The following is a 19,121-nucleotide window of genomic DNA, read 5'->3' as shown; positions in this document are numbered from 1 at the left end:
GTTCCCTATTACCTCCCCTTGTCTTTCTCATTTCTTTCCTAATAATCCTGCCTGTCCTATTACCACTGCATTTCCTAGTATTCTTCCCTGCCTAGTCATCTCTCCATCCTGCAAAATCCATAAAGCTATGCCCCCACTCTTCCATAACCTACCGAAACCTGCTCACCCATCACGTCATACTGTCCTCCTTACTCACACCTGCCTCTCTCCTTATTCTGGGATTTTAACTTTATTCACAAGCGAGCAAAAGGTTAATGGTATAGTATTTCTTGAAAAAGTCTGTTTGCCCGTCCTATTCTTTTTATCTCTCCAAAATACTTTCTTAATTATAGTTGTTCAACTTTAAATAGCCCGGATTTTCGTCCTTTTGCATTTTAATACATGTCGCCAAGGGTCCGAAAAATAATGCCAAAGATCTGCTTTTTTCCCAAAAACACTTCCGCATTACAAGTGCTCGTAGGCCCTTGGGCCCCTCGCACTTGCTCCTGCGGAGGGCTCTCGCGTTTATGTGCTGTTCTAGTGTACCGTTGTCACTTGGATTTTTTGTGACTAACCAATTGATCGTGTTATTTGCAGCTTCGGGAATGGAACGTAAGTTGTCCGAACGCAAGTCCGAAGTACACACACAAACACACGGCTACTGCTGCAGTTTATTTTAGTTCTACCTCTGGGCAAAAACTTCTACGGAGACCCTATGCCGGGCTCTGGGAGCGGCGTTTTTTTGGTCAAAATGTGATCGCTCATTAAATATAGTAAAAGTTTTTCAATCGTGATGGGACCAAATGTTATCACATCAGCGAATTTTTGCGATTTTTGTGCCAGTTTTGGTGCGATTTGAATGTGTAGTTTCGGCTGCCCATTTTTTTTGTTTTTTTTTTGTTAATAACAGAACGGAGGAAGGAAAAACAAACGAGTAAAAAAAAAAAAAAATCCATACGCCAGATTACTGGCGTCCTCCGTTCATAAAATATCTGTAACAGTTAGACTTGAACAGCTGTGGGTTGAAATTTGGAGGGAAACAACTCTGGGGAAGCGAATTCCAGAGAGATGCAGTTCTGGGAATGAAAGAAAATACACACACACACACACACACACACACACACACACACACACACACACACACACACACACACACACACACGGCTACTGCTATAGTATACTAGATTAGTATTATTTATCATTAATAATATATTCTTATAAATCTGCATTCAAAATGGAATGATGGTAAATTTAGGCCAAGTTAGCGCAAAAAGAAAATTGTGCCCTACCTACTCCCTCTCATATTCAGCCCGTAACCCCAGCTTACCTCTGATTGTCTCCTTCACAAACGTTACCCTGATCCTAAATATGTAAATAGTTTATTTTTGAAACCATTCCTGAAATAAAAGTGTCTTTTTGTCCGCTCTGTCTGTTGTCTTACTTCTGTTTCCAATATTCTTCCCCAGTATACCCGACCCTTCTCATTTTTCATATTCACTCCCTCACTCGCCCCCGTCTCTCCCCATTCTTCACAAATGTTAATCTGTTCCAAAATATATAAAAAAGTTATATATTGTTTTAGTTACTCATGAACGTGAAAAAAAAAAAAACCGGTGTTTGTCTCTCCTACTGGTATCTCTCCCGTATCCTTCTTACATCACGATCTTTTTTTTCTTTTTTCTGTCCGCTCATATCCACCACCACTCAGCACCGTCTCTCCCCCACAGCCACTCGCCTGGTGTCTGGAGCTGTGGCCCTGCAGTTTACTGAGCCACTCTACTGCCTGCTGTTGGCCGAGGACGCACCCCCAGCCACACACGTCCTGACCGTACACGCCACTCACACACAGGGTACGTACAGTGTATGTGTGTGTGTGTGTGTGTGTGTGTGTGTGTGTGTGTGTGTGTGTGTGTATGTGTGTGTGTGTGTGAGTGTGTGTGTGTGTGTGTGTGTGTGTGTGTGTGTGTGTGTGTAATTCACCGGGTCGGTCAGGATCACTTGATGGTCGTGATCGTAAGCTTTTACCCTCCCGGAAGGGAGCTGAGAGCTCATATAGTCCGATCTAAGGGCAAGGCTATGACCTTCACACACGCACACACCCGTCCCCTTGCTCAAGGGGAAACGTAACCAACCACTTTGTCAGTGAAACTTTTCGCAACATGAGCGAGGTGCTAACTCCTGTCTACCAGATGGCAAGCGAGAACGCAACCACCGAGCCAGCGAGCGCTGTGTGTGTGTGTGTGTGTGTGTGTGTGTGTGTGTGTGTGTGTGTGTGTGTGTGTGTGTGTGTGTGTGTGTGTGTGTGTGTGTGTGTGTTCAGATCACTCGCACACACACATGGACGTGCAGAGAGAGAGTGAGAGCGTCGAAAAATTCAATAGTGGCGAAAGACAGGAAAGTGAATTTGAAGAAGGGTCAGTAAAGAGAGACAGAACAAGAGAAAGAGAGGAGAGGGAGAAGGGTTGGATTGGGAGAAAGAGTGAGGGAGCTCCTATGCTGGCTGATGATGGGTGAATCCGCACCCTGATCCACACACGTGTTTGCCGTGCATGCACCTAATACACAGACAGGGTACGTGAAAGCCATGAGCGAAGTTTCACCGATGCTTCTTTGTCGGCAATGGCAATGGATGGTGTTACATAATTCTATTCCATTTGTTTCTTTATTTATTTGTGGCAGCTATATGAAGCACACAAGAAAAGAACTGGAGAAGGGAAGGCAGGATACTATGTCATCTGGCGAGAAATGAGAAACATGGAAACCAAATCACTGTGTAATTAAGGTCTGTCGGCGATCCTTTGGTCATATCTGTAGTGTGTGTGTGTGTGTGTGTGTGTGTGTGTGTGTGTGTGTGTGAGAGAGAGAGAGAGAGAGAGAGAGAGAGAGAGAGAGGACAAATGGGATGTAAAAAGAATTATATTTTAGTGATTCTTATGAGGCAGTAGAGCTGTCATATCTCTCTTATTAGAGACATGAAAAGGATAAAAATGCAAGACCCTCCTCCTGCTCAGCCAACTCCCCAAACAAGGACATAAAAACTTGTGAACACTCTCCCTGACAGATGAAGGGAGGTGGATATCACAGAGCTTGCCTTCCTAGTCTTAATTCCATAGTGGCTCTCTGGTTTAATTACTCACTGGGCTGTTAAATTCCTCGTCAATCCAATGCCGTATTTTTTCACGTTAATCTTCTTACTGTCGGAAAATTTTACTCAACTAGGAAGAATCTGTAGTAAACGAATAGTTTATAAAGACTTATGTGTAACGCTCCACTTTCACAACGCCGGGCTCTTTCTCCTATGTTATGGATGCAGCTCTTTCTCCTGTGTTGTGGGTGCAGCTATTTCTCCTGTGTTGTGGGTGCAGCTCTTTCTCCTGTGTTGTGGGTGCAGCTCTTTCTCCTGTGTTGTGGGTGCAGCTCTTTCTCCTGTGTTGTGGGTGCAGCTCTTTCTCCTGTGTTGTGGGTGCAGCTCTTTCTCCTGTGTTGTGGGGACGGCTCTTTCTTCTGTAATGTGGGGACAGCTCTTTCTCTTGAGTGGTAGGGGAGGCTCTTTCTCCTGTGTTACGGGTACGGCTCATCAGTGTTACTAGTATCTTCCTAGGCTGTTTATCCACTTCTCGTTCCAAGTGCCACAACCACGCTTACCCTGTCTGAATGACCCATCCCTGGAACACATAAGAAACTGTCACGTGAGTTTGTAGTGGAGCGCTATTTACTGGCCACCTTGTACAGTATGTCTCCTCTAGATTGAAAAATTTGTCCAAAACTGATTAAAACCGTCTGGAAATAGCACGAGTGAAGTAAAAATGCGTCATCAGAGAAAAGGAGCTAATCAGTATTCACAATAAAATTAATCTTGACTATTACCGGGGAAACTTAATAAGAAAAATAAGACACTGGGAAAATGATCTAGTATGTTTATCTCTGGAAGTGGAATAAAGACCAACTCTTCAAGTAGCCTTATAATACTGATTTTTTACAGTTCATCATCATCATCATCATCATCATCATCATCATCATCTTTCTGCTACCACCATCACCATCATGATCATCACTATCATCATCTTCATCATCATTGTTTTACCACAACCACAATCACCACCACAATCATTATCATCATCATCATCATCATTATCATTCATTAGGTCTCAAGGCTTTAGAGGTTTCTTAATATCTCTTCCTTGGCGATTTATTCCGCACATTACACCTCAATGTGTACTTTCTACTTCCGTGTTGTTGATGAAAACTGTGTCCATATTAAAAAGGTATAAATTAGAAGATTGAATTTTAAGGGGAAAAATTCTGAATAAATCGCCAAGGATGAGGTGTTACGAAGCCTCCCACGTGGCTTGTAATACGAAGTAGTGTCACAGGCGTTGTTTGCTGACGGTCCAGCACACTGTGTTTCAAAGTCCTTGGAGAGAGAGAGAGAGAGAGAGAGAGAGAGAGAGAGAGAGGGGGGGGGGAGTGGTGACAGGACTTTTGATGCCTACTGTACACTCGCGAGCCATAGTTTCTGTCCTCCCTATAGCCCATTCAATCCGATGACTCCCTCAGTCTGGAAAGGCTCCCTATCGATAGCCAGTCTGCGTTTAATATGGAGTCCTAGTTAAAGCTTAGGCTCGCAATCTCGTCGGGCAAGGAGACTCCCTATCACCTCTTTCATAGAGATTTATTCTTGGTTATGACTGGTTAATATCCCTGTGTACGCTGTTTTTGCGGATTATGACGATGTATGATGGATTTATATACCATGGAATTGGACAGTAAGGTGCAATATGCAAAACAAATCGCTTAGCGAAAGGCACTAGGGAGCTCCTTAACCGACGAGAACACGGGCCTTAGTTTTAAAGTTAGAGTGAAGGGTAAGACAGAAACTAAGGTTAGCTAGTGTCAATCTGAGCATATATCAGTCTTATACTTCTGCGTCTTTATCAGTTGTTTAACTTCTTTAATTTTTATATCTTTCTTTCTCATACATTTTTAATTTCCTTATCTCTCTTTTTCATCTATCTATCTATCTATCTATAGCCCGACGCCCTAATCCCGCAAAGGGTGGCCGCAGACAAAACGCCTCCAAGTCGCTCTGTCACCACCATTTGACTACACTCCCCCCAACTCACCCCCCCCCTCCCTCATATTCCTATTAACTCCATCCCTCCACCTCATCCTCGGTCTACTTCTCCCTCTCCCTCCCTCCACCTCACCTACATACACCCTCTTAGTCAGTCTTTCATTCTCCATTCTCTTCACATTCATTTAAAATACGAAACCACCTTCTTCGCCTTCCACATTTTTTCCTTTCACCCTCAACATCACTTACAGATACCCTTCTTCTTTCTCTAAATTTCTTATTCTATTCAGTCTGTGCAACGTAATTTTAATGACGGTTTCAGGCTCCTTGGATGACTTCTCATAAAATGATAACTAACTAAATAAATAACGTTTTGTTTTAGTTAGAAGGAGAGGATTGATGTCCCATCCGTAAACAGCCAATGGCATTAGTTTCAACGTTCCAGACCGTTCAACTCACTCTTAGCTAAAGGGGTCATTTTTTTTTTTTTTTTAGCTGGGATATAATTATAGCTAAGGACGAGGAGGCCTTGTTAGTACTGACAGTTTCATCACCATTACTATTGGTCTTGAATGTTCAGTTTCGTGTTATTTCAGTGAGGAGATATTACACTGGTACTTTCCACGTTCTGGCGTATCTCATAAATGTGGTCCATATATAACACTCAACTTCCACTTTGTTGGAAAATTTCTTGTGTTTTGCGAGGACGGCTCAGTCAACGGTAGTACTGTCTACTCTGTATATTTTATTCATTTCCCAATCACAAGACGTTCATCAGCACCCACACCAGCAGAGTGAGCCGTCCCCCAAGCACATTAACATACCATCAGGCGAATTCCTAGTGGTGTTTTATTTGCTGACCAACCTGTATTAATATAATCTTTTTAATTATCCGTTCCGTATTTCCCTCAGGCATTATAATTCAGGCCGGGCGGACAATGGGTAATTCATAGGAATCCCTATGAGCAGGGTAAATGCTGGTCATTCGGAGACAGAGGTTTTATTATTCAATGTATTTTTCTACTTTGGTATACAGTATTAAGGTGGGGAGCTCCGGGGCCCCAGTGGTTAGCGTACTTACCTCGCTATGTTTCTGCTCAGAGCCATCAGTTCGAACCCCAAACGTGGAAGACAGTTAGTGTGCGAGCTTGTAGTATGACCTTTCTCATGCTTGCTTAAATTCGTACACTTTAGATTGTAACAGTGTCATATGCAGACCCTGATACACATACTCACAAACACAGCCATCGCAAAAGGTTATTTTTCATATGCATCATTCTCACTATACAGTAGGCATCCCGCATGCATTCGAAATTCGCCAGCATGGGGAGGGTTGAATTCATATACTCTCTCTCTCTCTCTCTCTCTCTCTGGCAAGCAAGCAAGGGACGTCATTTGGACTAATGCAAATACAGATGCAGTTATTAGGGGCGATGATCAGGCAAGTATATTAGAATTATATATTGTACACAAGTGATGCAATAATTTTTACCCATATTCTTAGTGTTGTCTTTCTTGTTAGGATGCAGGTACTATATTAACTCAATTTCCGTATCTTAATATAATTATTTTCATTTTGCCTTATAACGGTATGTCGAAATGAACGCATAAAATTTTGGTAGAAGAATCAATAGAGGCAGTTTTAACACTCTTAGATACCTTTACTCACCCTTAGCTGAATAAAATCGTCTCTCTTTAGCTGGAATAAAAGACGAGTTGTTCCGACCAAGAGAGAGTTTATAGCACAGGTCTTAACATTCGGACTCCTATGACACTCTCAGCAAAATAAAAACATCTGCCCTTAGCATTTTTTCTTCCTTCCCTCCCTCCTTTCCATACCATACTCCTTCCCTGTGCATCTCCTCTGTCTGCCTTGCTCTTGACCTCCCCTTCCATCATGCTTCTCCTGTATTTTTATTCCTTCACTCTTTCCTTCCTCGAAATTATTCTGCCTTCCTTCGTCCTCATTTCGATCCCATCCTTCTCCATCTTTTCCTCTTTCTTTCCTCCTGTCCTTCCTCTCTCACCTTTTCTGTTACTTTTTTCATGCTTACTCTAAACCATATCTTTACCTATTGGACAGCTTTCTCTCTCTATTTTTTTCCCCTTTCTCTCCTTCCCTTCCTTTTTGTCCCTTTCATTCCTTCCCTCCTTCCCTTTCCGTATATCTCTCTTCTTCCTTCCTTCCATCCTCCCCTTCCTTCCATGCTGCCTGAAGTCCCACCCCGTAACTTTCTGTCGCCCTTCTCCCTTCTCTCACGCTAAATTACTTTTCTCCCTCCCTCCTTCCACTCCTTTTCCCCTCACATTCCAGCTCACTTCCATCCCTTCCACTCTTCCTTCCTTCCTTCTACCATTCATATTCCTTCTTCCTTTATCTTTCTTTTCCCCCTCTCATGCCTGCTCATTTCCTTCCTTCATTCTCTCCTTCCTTCTACCTTTCATCTCCCTTCCGTCTCTCTCTTTCTTCCTTTTCTCCATCTCATACGACCTCATTTCCCTCCCTTTCTCCTTTTCTTCCTCCTTCCTACCAATCATCTCCCTTCTCTCCTTCTCCTCATTTTCCCCCTCTCAAGTGACCTCCCTTCCCTCCCTTCCACCTTTCCCCACTCCTTCCTGCTTTTCATTTCTTTGCCTTTCTTCCTCCTCTGTCTCTCTCCGCCCTCCCCCTCCTCCTCTCTCCCATTCTTCCCTCCCTCCCTCCCTCCCACGCCACTCGCTGCCTCGTCCTCAAGTCACTATAATCCACAACCCATTCCGGATCAAACGCAGCCCTGCTCATCTCGTAAACGGGCTCATATTAGGTTACTCCCCTCGCTGCCCTTATGTGGGTGTCGCCCTGGTGGTGAGACGTCTGCCTGATGATGGTGTGGATTTTATTTCTGATGCTGAGATGATGTTATGAGTTGGAGTAATAATATTAGTGGTGGTGGTGATGGTTGTGGTGGTGATGATGATAGTAGCGAAGGTGGTAGTTACAGAAGTAGTAATGGTGGTGGAGGTGGTAGTAGTAATAATAATAATAGTAGTAGTAGTAGTAGTTGTAGTAGTAGTAGTAGTTGTAGTAGTAGTAGTAGTTGTAGTAGTAGTAGTAGTAGTAGTAACAGTAGTAGTAATAGTAGTAGTAGAAATAAAAGTAGTACTTGTTGTAGGTCCACGTCTGTCTGACGAATAAACCCAATGGACTGCGGGCTGAAGCTGTCCTGATGTAGTCCACATCCTCCCTTCGGGGGATAGGAAAGAGAGTTTAGGGAAGTTTATACAGTCGTGAAGTGAAGGCGCATGGTTTATATCGGTGCCACCCCACGAATGCGTCCCACTCAAGGACCAGGAGTTGTATTAGAATCAGGTCACTTATTTAACTGGTTTATACTTTGTTTTAGGTGAGGGCACTCACCATCCACTCACCCGATGTAGTGCTGCTTTAGGTGTCTCCCTTTTCCTCTCTTCGTTCCTTCTTCTTCTTTCTCTCCTTCATTCTTTCCTATTCCTTCTGCCTATGGGTGACTTTACACTCCCTCTTCTGTCTTTCTTTTATTTCATTCTTCCTTCTGCCTATGGGTAACTCTACACTGAGTGACAAGCCAGATAATTTCCTGTACACGAGGAAACCATTTACTACGCTGGGTGGTAACCATATAACCAAATTATGGCGCATGGTGGTTTATTGAGTAAGTACGGCGCTCAAGTCGGACTGAGCCGGTACAGGTTTATATCCAAGGGACGGTTGCGGTTTATTGCTCACGTAATGCCACTCGGGGAAGAGTGAGGCTGGTCACTCTCATCTTAAATGTCAGGACCAACTTGCCTCGCCCCGGGCTCTTACGCTCCTCATGGGGCAACATAGGATTGGATGGATTTCTGGTACATCCATATAATTTTCCTCAGATAAGTATATAGTTTTGGCAATGCTTTCTTTTTTTTTTTTTTTACTATTGTTTGCGAAATGCTTTTGAGAGGGAGGGATCATAGGTAACTGTCATAAGCTTCTGCACTAGAAGGCTTTCCTAATCTTAACTACACCGTCTGTTAGAAGAAAGGATAGACTGCAAACGACATCCTTGCGCTGAACGTGCTCAGATTAAATTATTCCTTCTGTTGACGTAACGAGGGTGTCTCATTGGTGGCAAGGAGACTGGTAACTCGTGGCGAAGGAAAGCTCTCTTGGAAGATATGATGTAAATTACCTTAAATGATATAATGATGATGGTGAATGATGGAAAATGGAGTTGTAGTGAGATGAAATAGAATCACCAGTGCTATACCTTGTTTAACTTGGCCTAAAATTGCCAGCTCTCCACTTAGAATGCTGAGCTGTAACAATAAATTAACACTACTCTAGATTTTGGTGCTAATCATGAGGATTTGCTGTGGAAGGGAAATGCAGCAGTACTGTCTTTTTCTGCCACTGAGCTAAGTGAAATAAGTTGCAAAAGGACGATAATCTTTGCCCAGTTAAAGTGAATGAACATTAACGCTAATGGTTGGAGTTTCGTTGACTTCGGAGTAACACGTCTTTAGGTAACGTTGTTTATGAAACTTATTGCACCTTAATATATATATATATATATATATATATATATATATATATATTAATGATGCAAGCAATGCCAGGAGAAATTATTTCGAATCTACCTATATCAAGGACTCTTGACGCTGATGGTGCTGACTGCGGCTAAAATATGTTTATAATAGGCTTGATAAAGAAAAAATTACGTTGTGTATATGAAGTTTATGGCCAGGTGAATGTATGACAATGATTCAAGATTAGAAAATCGGTGGAGCATGTGAATTAAAAAAAAAAAAAAAGTCTGTAGGTCAAAGGTTAGACGAGATTGGGCCTGGATGGTAAGGTTACACAGACGGAATGGATACAACTATACTCTTTATACTCTAACTTGGCCAAGATTTTCGTCACTCTCCAGCTAATTTCACTTCGCTCAATGACAGAAAAAGACAATACTACTGCTCCACATCCTTCCCACAGCACTTCGTCATGATTCACATCGTATTCTAGTATTAATCCATGGTTAGAACTCAGTACTCAAGATAGAGATATGGCAATTTTCTGTCAAGTTAGAGTAAAAGGAGCATAGTGTGGTGATGAGAGAAAATGTAGCCGATTTCAGGGACTGGTGAGAGAGGGGATGGGCAGAAAGACGGTTTCATATATGATACGTGTTTGTGTGGGAGCACTAGGTATAAACGATGCTAAACAAAAGATCTGATGAAGTAAAACAACTGGATTGGGGAAATACGTATGGATTTTTTTTTTTTTTTTTGTTGCAATGCATGCACTATTTTTCCCCTCTACACTACAGAGATGTATTAATTTTATTCTTGCTACTCCTAAACAATATCGTTCAAACTGGGAACGATGTGCAGCGGTGAAGAGGATAATGAAAGTTATATGTAACCCGTCCATTTACAGGATGACCCTTAAGCTAAATAAAGTTATCTGATGGAAACCAGGATATAAAACAGTATACGTCATTTGACTGAAAAGGACAATCATGACAATAGTCTTAATGGCTATATACCAATTGTTTCGTTAGAGACTCATTGTGGACCATGTACCCTTGTGGATGGTATGGACTGACGAGTGGAACAGGGAATTTTAGTCATGACTAATGAGTGAATGAACAGAGTCCATTTTAGAAGACACTGATAGCTGCACCCGCGATTCACAAAGCAAGTAGAGGGTGTTACGATTTGAGCGGTGTGTGTGTGTGTGTGTGTGTGTGTGTGTGTGTGTGTGTGTGTGTGTGTGTGTGTGTGTGTGTGTGTGTGTGTGTGTGTGTGTGTGTGTGTGTGTGTGTGTGTGTGGTAACAAAACTCAAAAAGTTTTTATCCGATTTTAACTAAACATGATGGAGGAGTTGAGAAACAGCCCGAGAAGAAACCGGTCGAGGTCACAGTGTTAGGTCGAACGCAGCAAAATCACAATAAGGGAGTTTTCATCCAGTTTTCATCAAACCTGGGGGAAGAGCTTAGAGTCACATGGTAAGGTGAACTTAAACAGTTTTTATTTGATGTAGATTAAAGTTTGTGGAAGGAGTCAGGTTAAAACAAGGATAAATATTTTCAGTTTTGAGACTAATCATTCAATGGTCAGGGTCTCAGGGAAAGATCAAAGATCAAACATCAAGATCACTGGACAAGAAGTCAAATCAAATAGTTTTGATCTGATCTGAACCAAAGTTGGTGGATGGGTTAACGGTCAGACAAGAATGAAGGAGCTCGAGTTCGGGGGTATCCTGATGTTTATCAGCTGACAGGGCAGTGTCAAGTATTCGACCCTTAGACCAGTTGGTTGTCAGGGGTGTTGCACTCTCTGGGGGCCCCTTCTTATTTCAATTATTCGTTTTTTCACTTTTTTTTTTTATTCGATCCGTTGAGTTAACTCATGGCATCCGTTGACGTATTTTTCATTTTGATCGTCTCATCTTGAATCGGTATTATTTAGACAAGGAAGGAATTCTCGTAGCTGAAAGGGTTAGACATAATCACAACTAATCCCTTCACTATTGTTGGTCTCTCTTAAGCTAAATAAAACTGTCAGGTGGTTGAAAAAATAAAACAAAAAACAGACCATTGCGTTGAAGGGTGAGAGTTGATATTAGGATTATGATGATCAGGAGGAGGACGACGACGAATGTAGGGTAATGCATTTTATTTTAAAAGCGTTGTATCGCAGGAGATGTGTGTGCGATCGTGAGCAGCTCTCTCTGTAAATGTATTCTATATGAATTCCACGCCAATGGATAGGTCTTTGCCAGCTACTCGACTGCCTCTTCGGCCTATCAACATTGCTACGGGTTCCAAGAAATCGTCTCTTGAGCTGCCTCCCACACGTTGATTAAAGGATGCATTTCAGTTAGCTTGTGAGATTTAGTAACGTCTTCTCTTTAGCGACTCATTCAGCATATTACACTGTGACATCATCTTATAAGATATTTATGGAGGTCATCTTGTCAACATACAGTATTTCTCATCAAGTTACAAGAGAATCGTAAGGCGTGACATGCAAACCATATCGCTAAGGAAGAGGTGTTGCAAACCTCGAAGAGTTGTTGCAAACCTCCTTAGCTACTTGGATTACGACTCTATGTTAGATTAAAAATAGTAAAGGGCTTTCTTTTCTTTCCTTTTCTTTTTTCTTTTGTCGTTCTCTCCATCTTCCGACAAGTTCGTCCACTTTTTAGAAAGGTTATTTATAACTGCAGAAGTTACTAAAAATAAAGGCATCTTTACTTCCTATACATGAATAAAATAGTCCAATAACAGAAAGAAGAAAATATAAAAGACATCCTCAAGGCAAGCAAGTTAGGATCACACTCCTTACTTTACCAGGCAGGAAACTTTTGGTCCCTCTGGTCTTAGAGGCACTGCGTATCTGACAGTGGGAATAAGAGGACTGCCGGGAAGAACAGGGGATGTATTTATAAAATCTCCCAAGCCTGAGTTCTGCTTCATTTTATTTGTTTATACTTTTACCCTCACTTACCAAGCAGATTGTTATCAGGTCTGAGAATGAAAGTAACATGGAACGAAAAACAAAACACACTCGTACAATTGGTAACTGTTATAGAGACTTAAATTCTTCTAATCTTAAATTCTGTATACCTCTTTATATATCAGGGTTGTTGTGTGGGGGACGGGGTGTGTGATGGAAGGACACTTAGCATACCGCCGTCCTCCTATCGGCTCATAGTCGTACAGCTATAGGTCCGAATTATGGGCTTCCCCTCATTATTAATTTTTTGTTAATGCATAATTCCTTCACTTCTAATAGACCTAAGCCTCAGTGGGTAAGAATTAGATTGCTGGGTAAAGTCTATGGGATCCCAGCAACCAGATGATGAAAGGGGACCCCCTAGCCCAGACCCTCCTTTAGATTCAAGTTGTGGTGGTGCAGAGGACGCACGAGCCCAAGGCTCCATGCCCGGGTTTAACCTTTGGAAGCACTGCAGATGGGGGCTTGGAATGTTCTAAGCCTTTCAAAGGATGATTGACTGCCTTTGCTGTTATGAGAGTTGGGGCGAGCGGGGGTCGGCATAGCTGCACTCTCTGAAGTGAGGTGACCCAAGCATGATGAAATCAGTTGTGATGGTTACACATATTACTGGTCTGGCTGTCATGATGATGCCCATCTTAGGGGTGTCACTGTAGCAATTGCTGCTCATTTTGTCTCTAGTGTCGACAGGGTACTCCAGTTACTCCAGTTGATGAGCATATAATGCTGGTGAGACTGAAGCATTCCATGGGCTTCATCTCTCTTATTACAGTGTACACTCCAACTGAGATGAGTGATTTTGAAGAGAAAGAGCTATTCTACACCAAACTTCACTGTTGTGGGACAGTGTCTCTTGAGGGATACACTCCTGGTCTTGGGTGTCTTTAATGCAGTTACTGACACTGACAGGGAGGGATTCAGGGATTTTGTATGCCCCCATGGCTCTGGAACCAGGAATTCCGATAGTTCTTACTTTCTGGATTTCACACAATCCCGTAAGTTAAAAATTGCTGGATCTTGGTTCCGCTGGGCTTGGTATCCCAATGCTGGAGGGGTTGTTAAGGAGATTAATCACATTCTTGTTAGTTCTTGCTGGAGGATCCTTCAGAACTGCAGGGTTTACAGGAGTACAGATTTTTTTGCTACTGAGCACAGACCTGTTGTTGCTACTCCAAGGCTACAAATCAGAATTGAGAGATTCTCAAGATGCCACCAAAAAAAAGCTTCCATCTTAGGAACCTCAGGGATGAGGAGTGTGCATGAGTATGCAGTGGCAGTCTCAAACCATTTTGAAGTGCTCAGTACTGTTGAGGATCCTGTTGAATGATGGGATACCTTTAAGTGTGCAATCCTGGCAGCAGCTGATGAGTGTATTGGAGACTGCCCAAGATCAAGAAGGGGATTCATCTCACAGGGGAGGCTGACCAAAACTGAGGAGAGTCGTGCTGCCAGACTGGTTGGGGATTGGGAACAGCACAGACTTTTGTATCGATGGGCACAAATTTCACTGAGAAGGGACAAGAAGTATGTCAGGGATGTGACCTAGGAGGCGGAAGGCCGTTTTCATGCAAATGGCCTTCGATTCACCTACCGAGCCCTGAAGAAGCTCCACATCAGAATCACCTCTCAGTTTAACTATGTTCGGACAGCATATGGACTGCTTGTGTCAGAGGCAAGTGTGTATTCATCTCATTGGGCAGAGTCCTTTGAGCAGCTCTATATTGCTGAACCTCCCAATGGAGAGGTTTTGTCAGCTGGTGTACAACCAATGACTGCTGTCCCACCAGTTAACAAAGCCATGCCTTCTCTAGATGAAATCAAGAAGGCAGTGGCTAGGTTGAAACGTAGTAGAGCAGCTGGTGTTTGTGACATCCCAGCAGAATTGATCAAAGATGGGGGTGAAGCCATGATCAGGGGGCTACATGCAGTCATGGAAGACATATTTATCAGACTGGCATCATTCCTCCTGACTTGACAATGGGTTTGATCACCCCTATCTGGAAAGGAAAAGGAGACCATCTTGACTGTAGTAACTACCATGGTATTACAATGCTCAGTGTGCCAGGCAAAGTTCTTGTTCACATATTCCTGATGCGTATCCGGGACCATTTGCTAAAGTGTCAGAGACCTAAGCAATCCAGATTCACGCCGAAGAAATTTACTGTTGACCGTATCCTAGTTCTTTGAGTTCTTGTGAAATGCTGTCTTGAGTTTCGAAAAGGTCTGCTGGCAGTCTACACGGATCTCAAGAAGGCAATTGACTCAGTAAATCGGGAGGTACTATGGGAACTCCTGTGACTCCATGGGATCCCCACAGGGATAATCAAATTGACTGTTGGCCTGTACTCAAACACTGAGAGTGCTGTCAAGTGTCGGGGAGGGAACATCCGACTTGTTCCCAGTAAGTTCTGGTGTAGAACAAGGATGTGTCCTAGCACCCACACTTTTCAACACATGTATGGATTAGGTACTGGACAGGGCTGTGAGTTGAAGTCACTGTGGAGTATCCATTGGTAATTTCAGGGTTACTGACCTTAATTTTGTTGATGATGCAGTTTTCCTTGCGGAGTCGCTGGAGACACTACTGAGTGCCCTCGAGGAATTTCATGAGATTGCAAAGCCACTGGGATTAAAGGTCTCTAGGGCCAAGACCAAGGTGAAGACATTTTGTGGTTTGTTGGATGATGCAGTTCAGTCTGTTCAAGCATGTGATGAGCATATACTGTAGAAATCTTGGAAAGCTTCATGTATCTTGGGAGTGGAGTCCATAACAATGGTACATCAGACAGTGAGATCTCTCACCACATTCATCTGCCCCATGGGGTTATGGAGTCACTCAATTCTTGTAATTGGCACTGTCGTTATTTTTGCAGAAGGACGAAAGTTTGCATCTTCAGCGTGCTGATGCTCCTTGTTTTACTTTATGGCTGTGAGACATGGACACTAAACAGTGATTTGAAGTGGCATTTTGACTCCTTTGGTACTAAATGTCATCACAGGATCATGGGATATCCCTGGTACAACCCGGTGTGTAATGAGCAACTACTCCTTGAGACTGAATTGAGGCCTATTACCCACATAATACGTCAACACCAACTTCAGCTATATGGCCACTTGACCCGGTTCCCTGAGGCTGATCCTGCCCACAGGGAGATCTCTGGACGAGTTAGCCCAGGGTGGAGGAGGCCAAGGAGAAGGCCACGTAACTAATGGCTGGAGCTGGTCAATCACAATTCTCAGGAGTTACTTTAAGGGGGTAGAGTGGCTGCCTGGAGGATTGCACAAAGGGACCCGAGTGGGTAGAGTCGGAGTGTGAGTGAGGCAATGCGCCCCGCGACGTTTGCCCTTGATTGATTGATTGATTGACTCTCGAATACTCTGGAGATTTTATGAATATATTTAACTCTGTATAGTAAAAAAAAATTTTCAAACTGAAAGAAAACAGAGTTAAATATATTCACAAAATCATTGTATAGTAAAAAAAAATTTTCAAACTGAAAGAAAACAATGATTTTGTTAATAGATTAACTAAGGTACGGTAGTGGAAAACAATGTGTGTGTGTGGGGGGGGGGGGGGATGAGGGCAATGAGTGTGGGTAAAGAACAGCTTTGTACGAGATTGGTTGACGTGGTGCGCTGCATTGTGAGGGTAAAACGTTAGGAAGCACTGTGAAGATGTGTAAGGTAGTGAAAGGCGTGTGTGCGGATTTTATTCAACTGAAAGTGAGTCGTGGGTGCCTGAGACTTTTGATACTGTGACCATTCACCTTGTCATGTATGGAACAGCGTTAGTATTTCATGTTGGCGTACACCAGAAGGTTTTATTCAGCCACGAGGGACTTCTGGGAACCTTATTGTTAATGTGATAATTATAAAAGTTCTTGGTTAACGCCAAAACGTCTCTCTCTCTCTCTCTCTCTCTCTCTCTCTCTCTCTCTCTCTCTTTCCCTCCTACCTTTCCAATACGGTATTCACTGCTGGCCAGGCTCTCACAATGGCACAATTAGTGTGTGTGTGTGTGTGTGTGTGTGTGTGTGTGTGTGTGTGTGTGTGTGTGTGTGTGTGTGTGTGTGTGTGTGTGTGTGTGTGTGTGTGTGTAATCGTATTTGCTTGTACGGTTTTTGTGTTAGAGCAATGGACTTGTTTCATTCAGAGTTAACGCATTCATGCATGTGCAGATTTGTGTGCTGACGCGTGTGTGCTTAAAATGGTGGGATAAAGGATTATTGCAGCATATTAATACGCTTTGTCTACATGTAAAAGCATATTACATTATTTATGCAAACAAATGCGAAGAAAAGAACTGATGCTTTGTCTGTCTGTTTTTGAGTGTACATAAGTAAGTCAGTTTTATGTTAGTGCATCCAAGCGTTGTCAAGGATACAAATGTACCTGTTGTTATCAGCGTCGCAGATTGTGTGTGTGTGTGTGTGTGTGTGTGTGTGTGTGTGTGTGTGTGTGTGTCCCACTCTGGGCCAAGGCCCAGAATTCCTCCTATGTCCACACACCTCTACATATCACCACTTCGGCACTAACACCCACCGTCTATATTGAATACATGCTAGGGCTGTTTCATACAGGACTTGTGAATTGGTATTAGCGGGCGTATTTTTATGACAGGTCGGAGGATCATCTGGTAGATCAGTAAAGTCTGCTTTAATGACATTCAATTCCTTAAACTGTCACCTGCCCCAGCGGGGATGCGAAACTGGGTCCATTATGACTGTAGGCCAACTCTCTACTGATTCGGCCACCGCCTGCCCCTGTGGACGAGCCATTTTCTCTAATTATGTATGTATGTGTGTATGCTAACAATTATACTCGTATCAGTAAGTGTGGCAGCACTTTTTACGTAGAGATGGCCCAAGTTCCAAGGGAGTCACATACATTTGATATATGAGCTCTTTCACGAAGTTGCTTCTCTATTTAAGTGCAAAGCTACTCGTAAAGTCCTTTTGACGTTCGTAAGAGTTGGAAATTCGTGTCGCAAAAATAATGATTATCATGTTCTTCAGGCTTTTTCCTTTCCTTCTTTCTTTCTTTCTTCATCAGTCATAAATACCAAACGAAATTCTCTTTGCTACATACCAAAATGCTTCACGACAACCAGAATGTTTCTTACATATACACAGCAACAGTCGAGCTATAGCACGTAAGTTAAATCCTAAGACCATTCCATAGCATTTGGACGTCCTTTCATATAAGTAAAACTCCACGGATTCTTGTTGCTCCATTCGGTGTATGAAAGCATATTAACGTTTCTCACTAATGCCAGGAGCGACTATCATACAGTCAAAAGTCGCTTTATCGTATTGCTAATATGACTATGGCAGCTAGCTTCCATTAAAGGATCGTAAAATTGGTAACATTTTTTTAAAATTATTTGTTGTGCCATAGGGATAGAAAAAGTGAGGAAACAAAAGATAAAACTAAAGAAACAACAGAGCTTTTGGGATGGGAGGAGAACTGGAGTTGTGTGCCCGTTACACTTTCTACCAGCTACAAACGCTTTGTAAATACAGTGTGCAATGTAGTAATGGTTATAGAACTCTGAATCTCTTCCCATCCCAAAAGCTTTCATGTTTCTCTCCTTGTTTTTCTTTTATTTCTGCACATTTCCATCCCTACGTCTTAACAATTATTCAGAAATTAAATGTTTGCTTTCTAGTCTCATGAACATAAAATTCAATTAGGTTAAAACTGATTCAAATATTGCATGTGAGTCTGGGGACAATGACTGACGTATGGTGCAGTGTAATCAAAGGCCATAATTCAGGTTATGGAAAAAAATCTCATGAATGCTGCAGAGTATGGCAAAATTGGAAGGATTTATGCAAAAAAGAATAGGATAATAAGGTGTAAATAAGCAAACTAAATTGCTTAGGAAAAGGCGCTAGGAAGCTTCCACAACTGACGAGAATATAGGCCTTGGAATGTACTATCTAGGACTAAAGTCTTCCGCCTTAGAAAATTTGTCAGTCAAGAGATGGCGCCATATCTGTGCTTAGAATGGTGTAGAGTTAGCAAAGGGGAGGAGCGTGAGTGTGGTGGGGAAGGGGGAGGAGGAATCAATGGATGCAGAGTTGGGGGTAGTGTTCATTCGTTCAAACTACTGTAGTGTTTTGACCAAGCTGTAAAACTGAATATTACTGATGCGAGTTTTGGTGCATAGGACAATTTATTTATCACTCAGTTGAATATTGCGGAAAATAATTACTTGTAAACAATCAATGTCCAGGAAAGGGGTACTGAAGTTAAATTTCATGTGGTTTTCCATGACGAGGAAAATCCTGTGACGGAAGTCGGGATAAAGCTATTCATGTTTTTTCATCTCAGTAACTGTAAAGATTATTCTTAGCTATATATTTCTAAACAAACGTTTCAAAGTATATAACCCTCTAGTAATCTTTCTCTTTTATTTATCTATCTATTGCCAGACGCCTTAATCCCTTACGGGGTGCCCACAAACAAATCGCCTCCACGTCGCCCTGTCTCCCGCCATTTCACTGCCCTGCTCCCAACTCACATCCCCCTCTCTCATATACCTCTCCA

General features: G+C 42.5%; 1 protein-coding gene across 1 annotated transcript in view; it reads left to right on the top strand.

Moving 5' to 3' along the window:
- Positions 1 to 1,221: 1,221 nt before the first annotated feature.
- LOC145405883 (putative neural-cadherin 2) overlaps positions 1,222 to 19,121 on the top strand; it is a 482,786-nt gene continuing 464,886 nt past the window's right edge. Inside the window, exons 1-2 of the mRNA XM_080277140.1 lie at positions 1,222 to 1,239; positions 1,688 to 1,829. Of these exons, the coding sequence (XP_080133266.1) occupies positions 1,222 to 1,239; positions 1,688 to 1,829 (160 nt within the window). The remainder of the gene's footprint in view (positions 1,240 to 1,687; positions 1,830 to 19,121) is intronic.

Source organism: Coenobita brevimanus, chromosome 68 (assembly GCF_032717465.1).
Source record: "Coenobita brevimanus isolate Jiangsu-jjx chromosome 68, ASM3271746v2, whole genome shotgun sequence".
NCBI classification, from domain to species: Eukaryota; Metazoa; Arthropoda; class Malacostraca; order Decapoda; family Coenobitidae; genus Coenobita; species Coenobita brevimanus.
The sequence above is the reverse complement of the archived record's forward strand: the minus strand, read 5'-3'. Positions and strand labels throughout refer to the sequence as shown.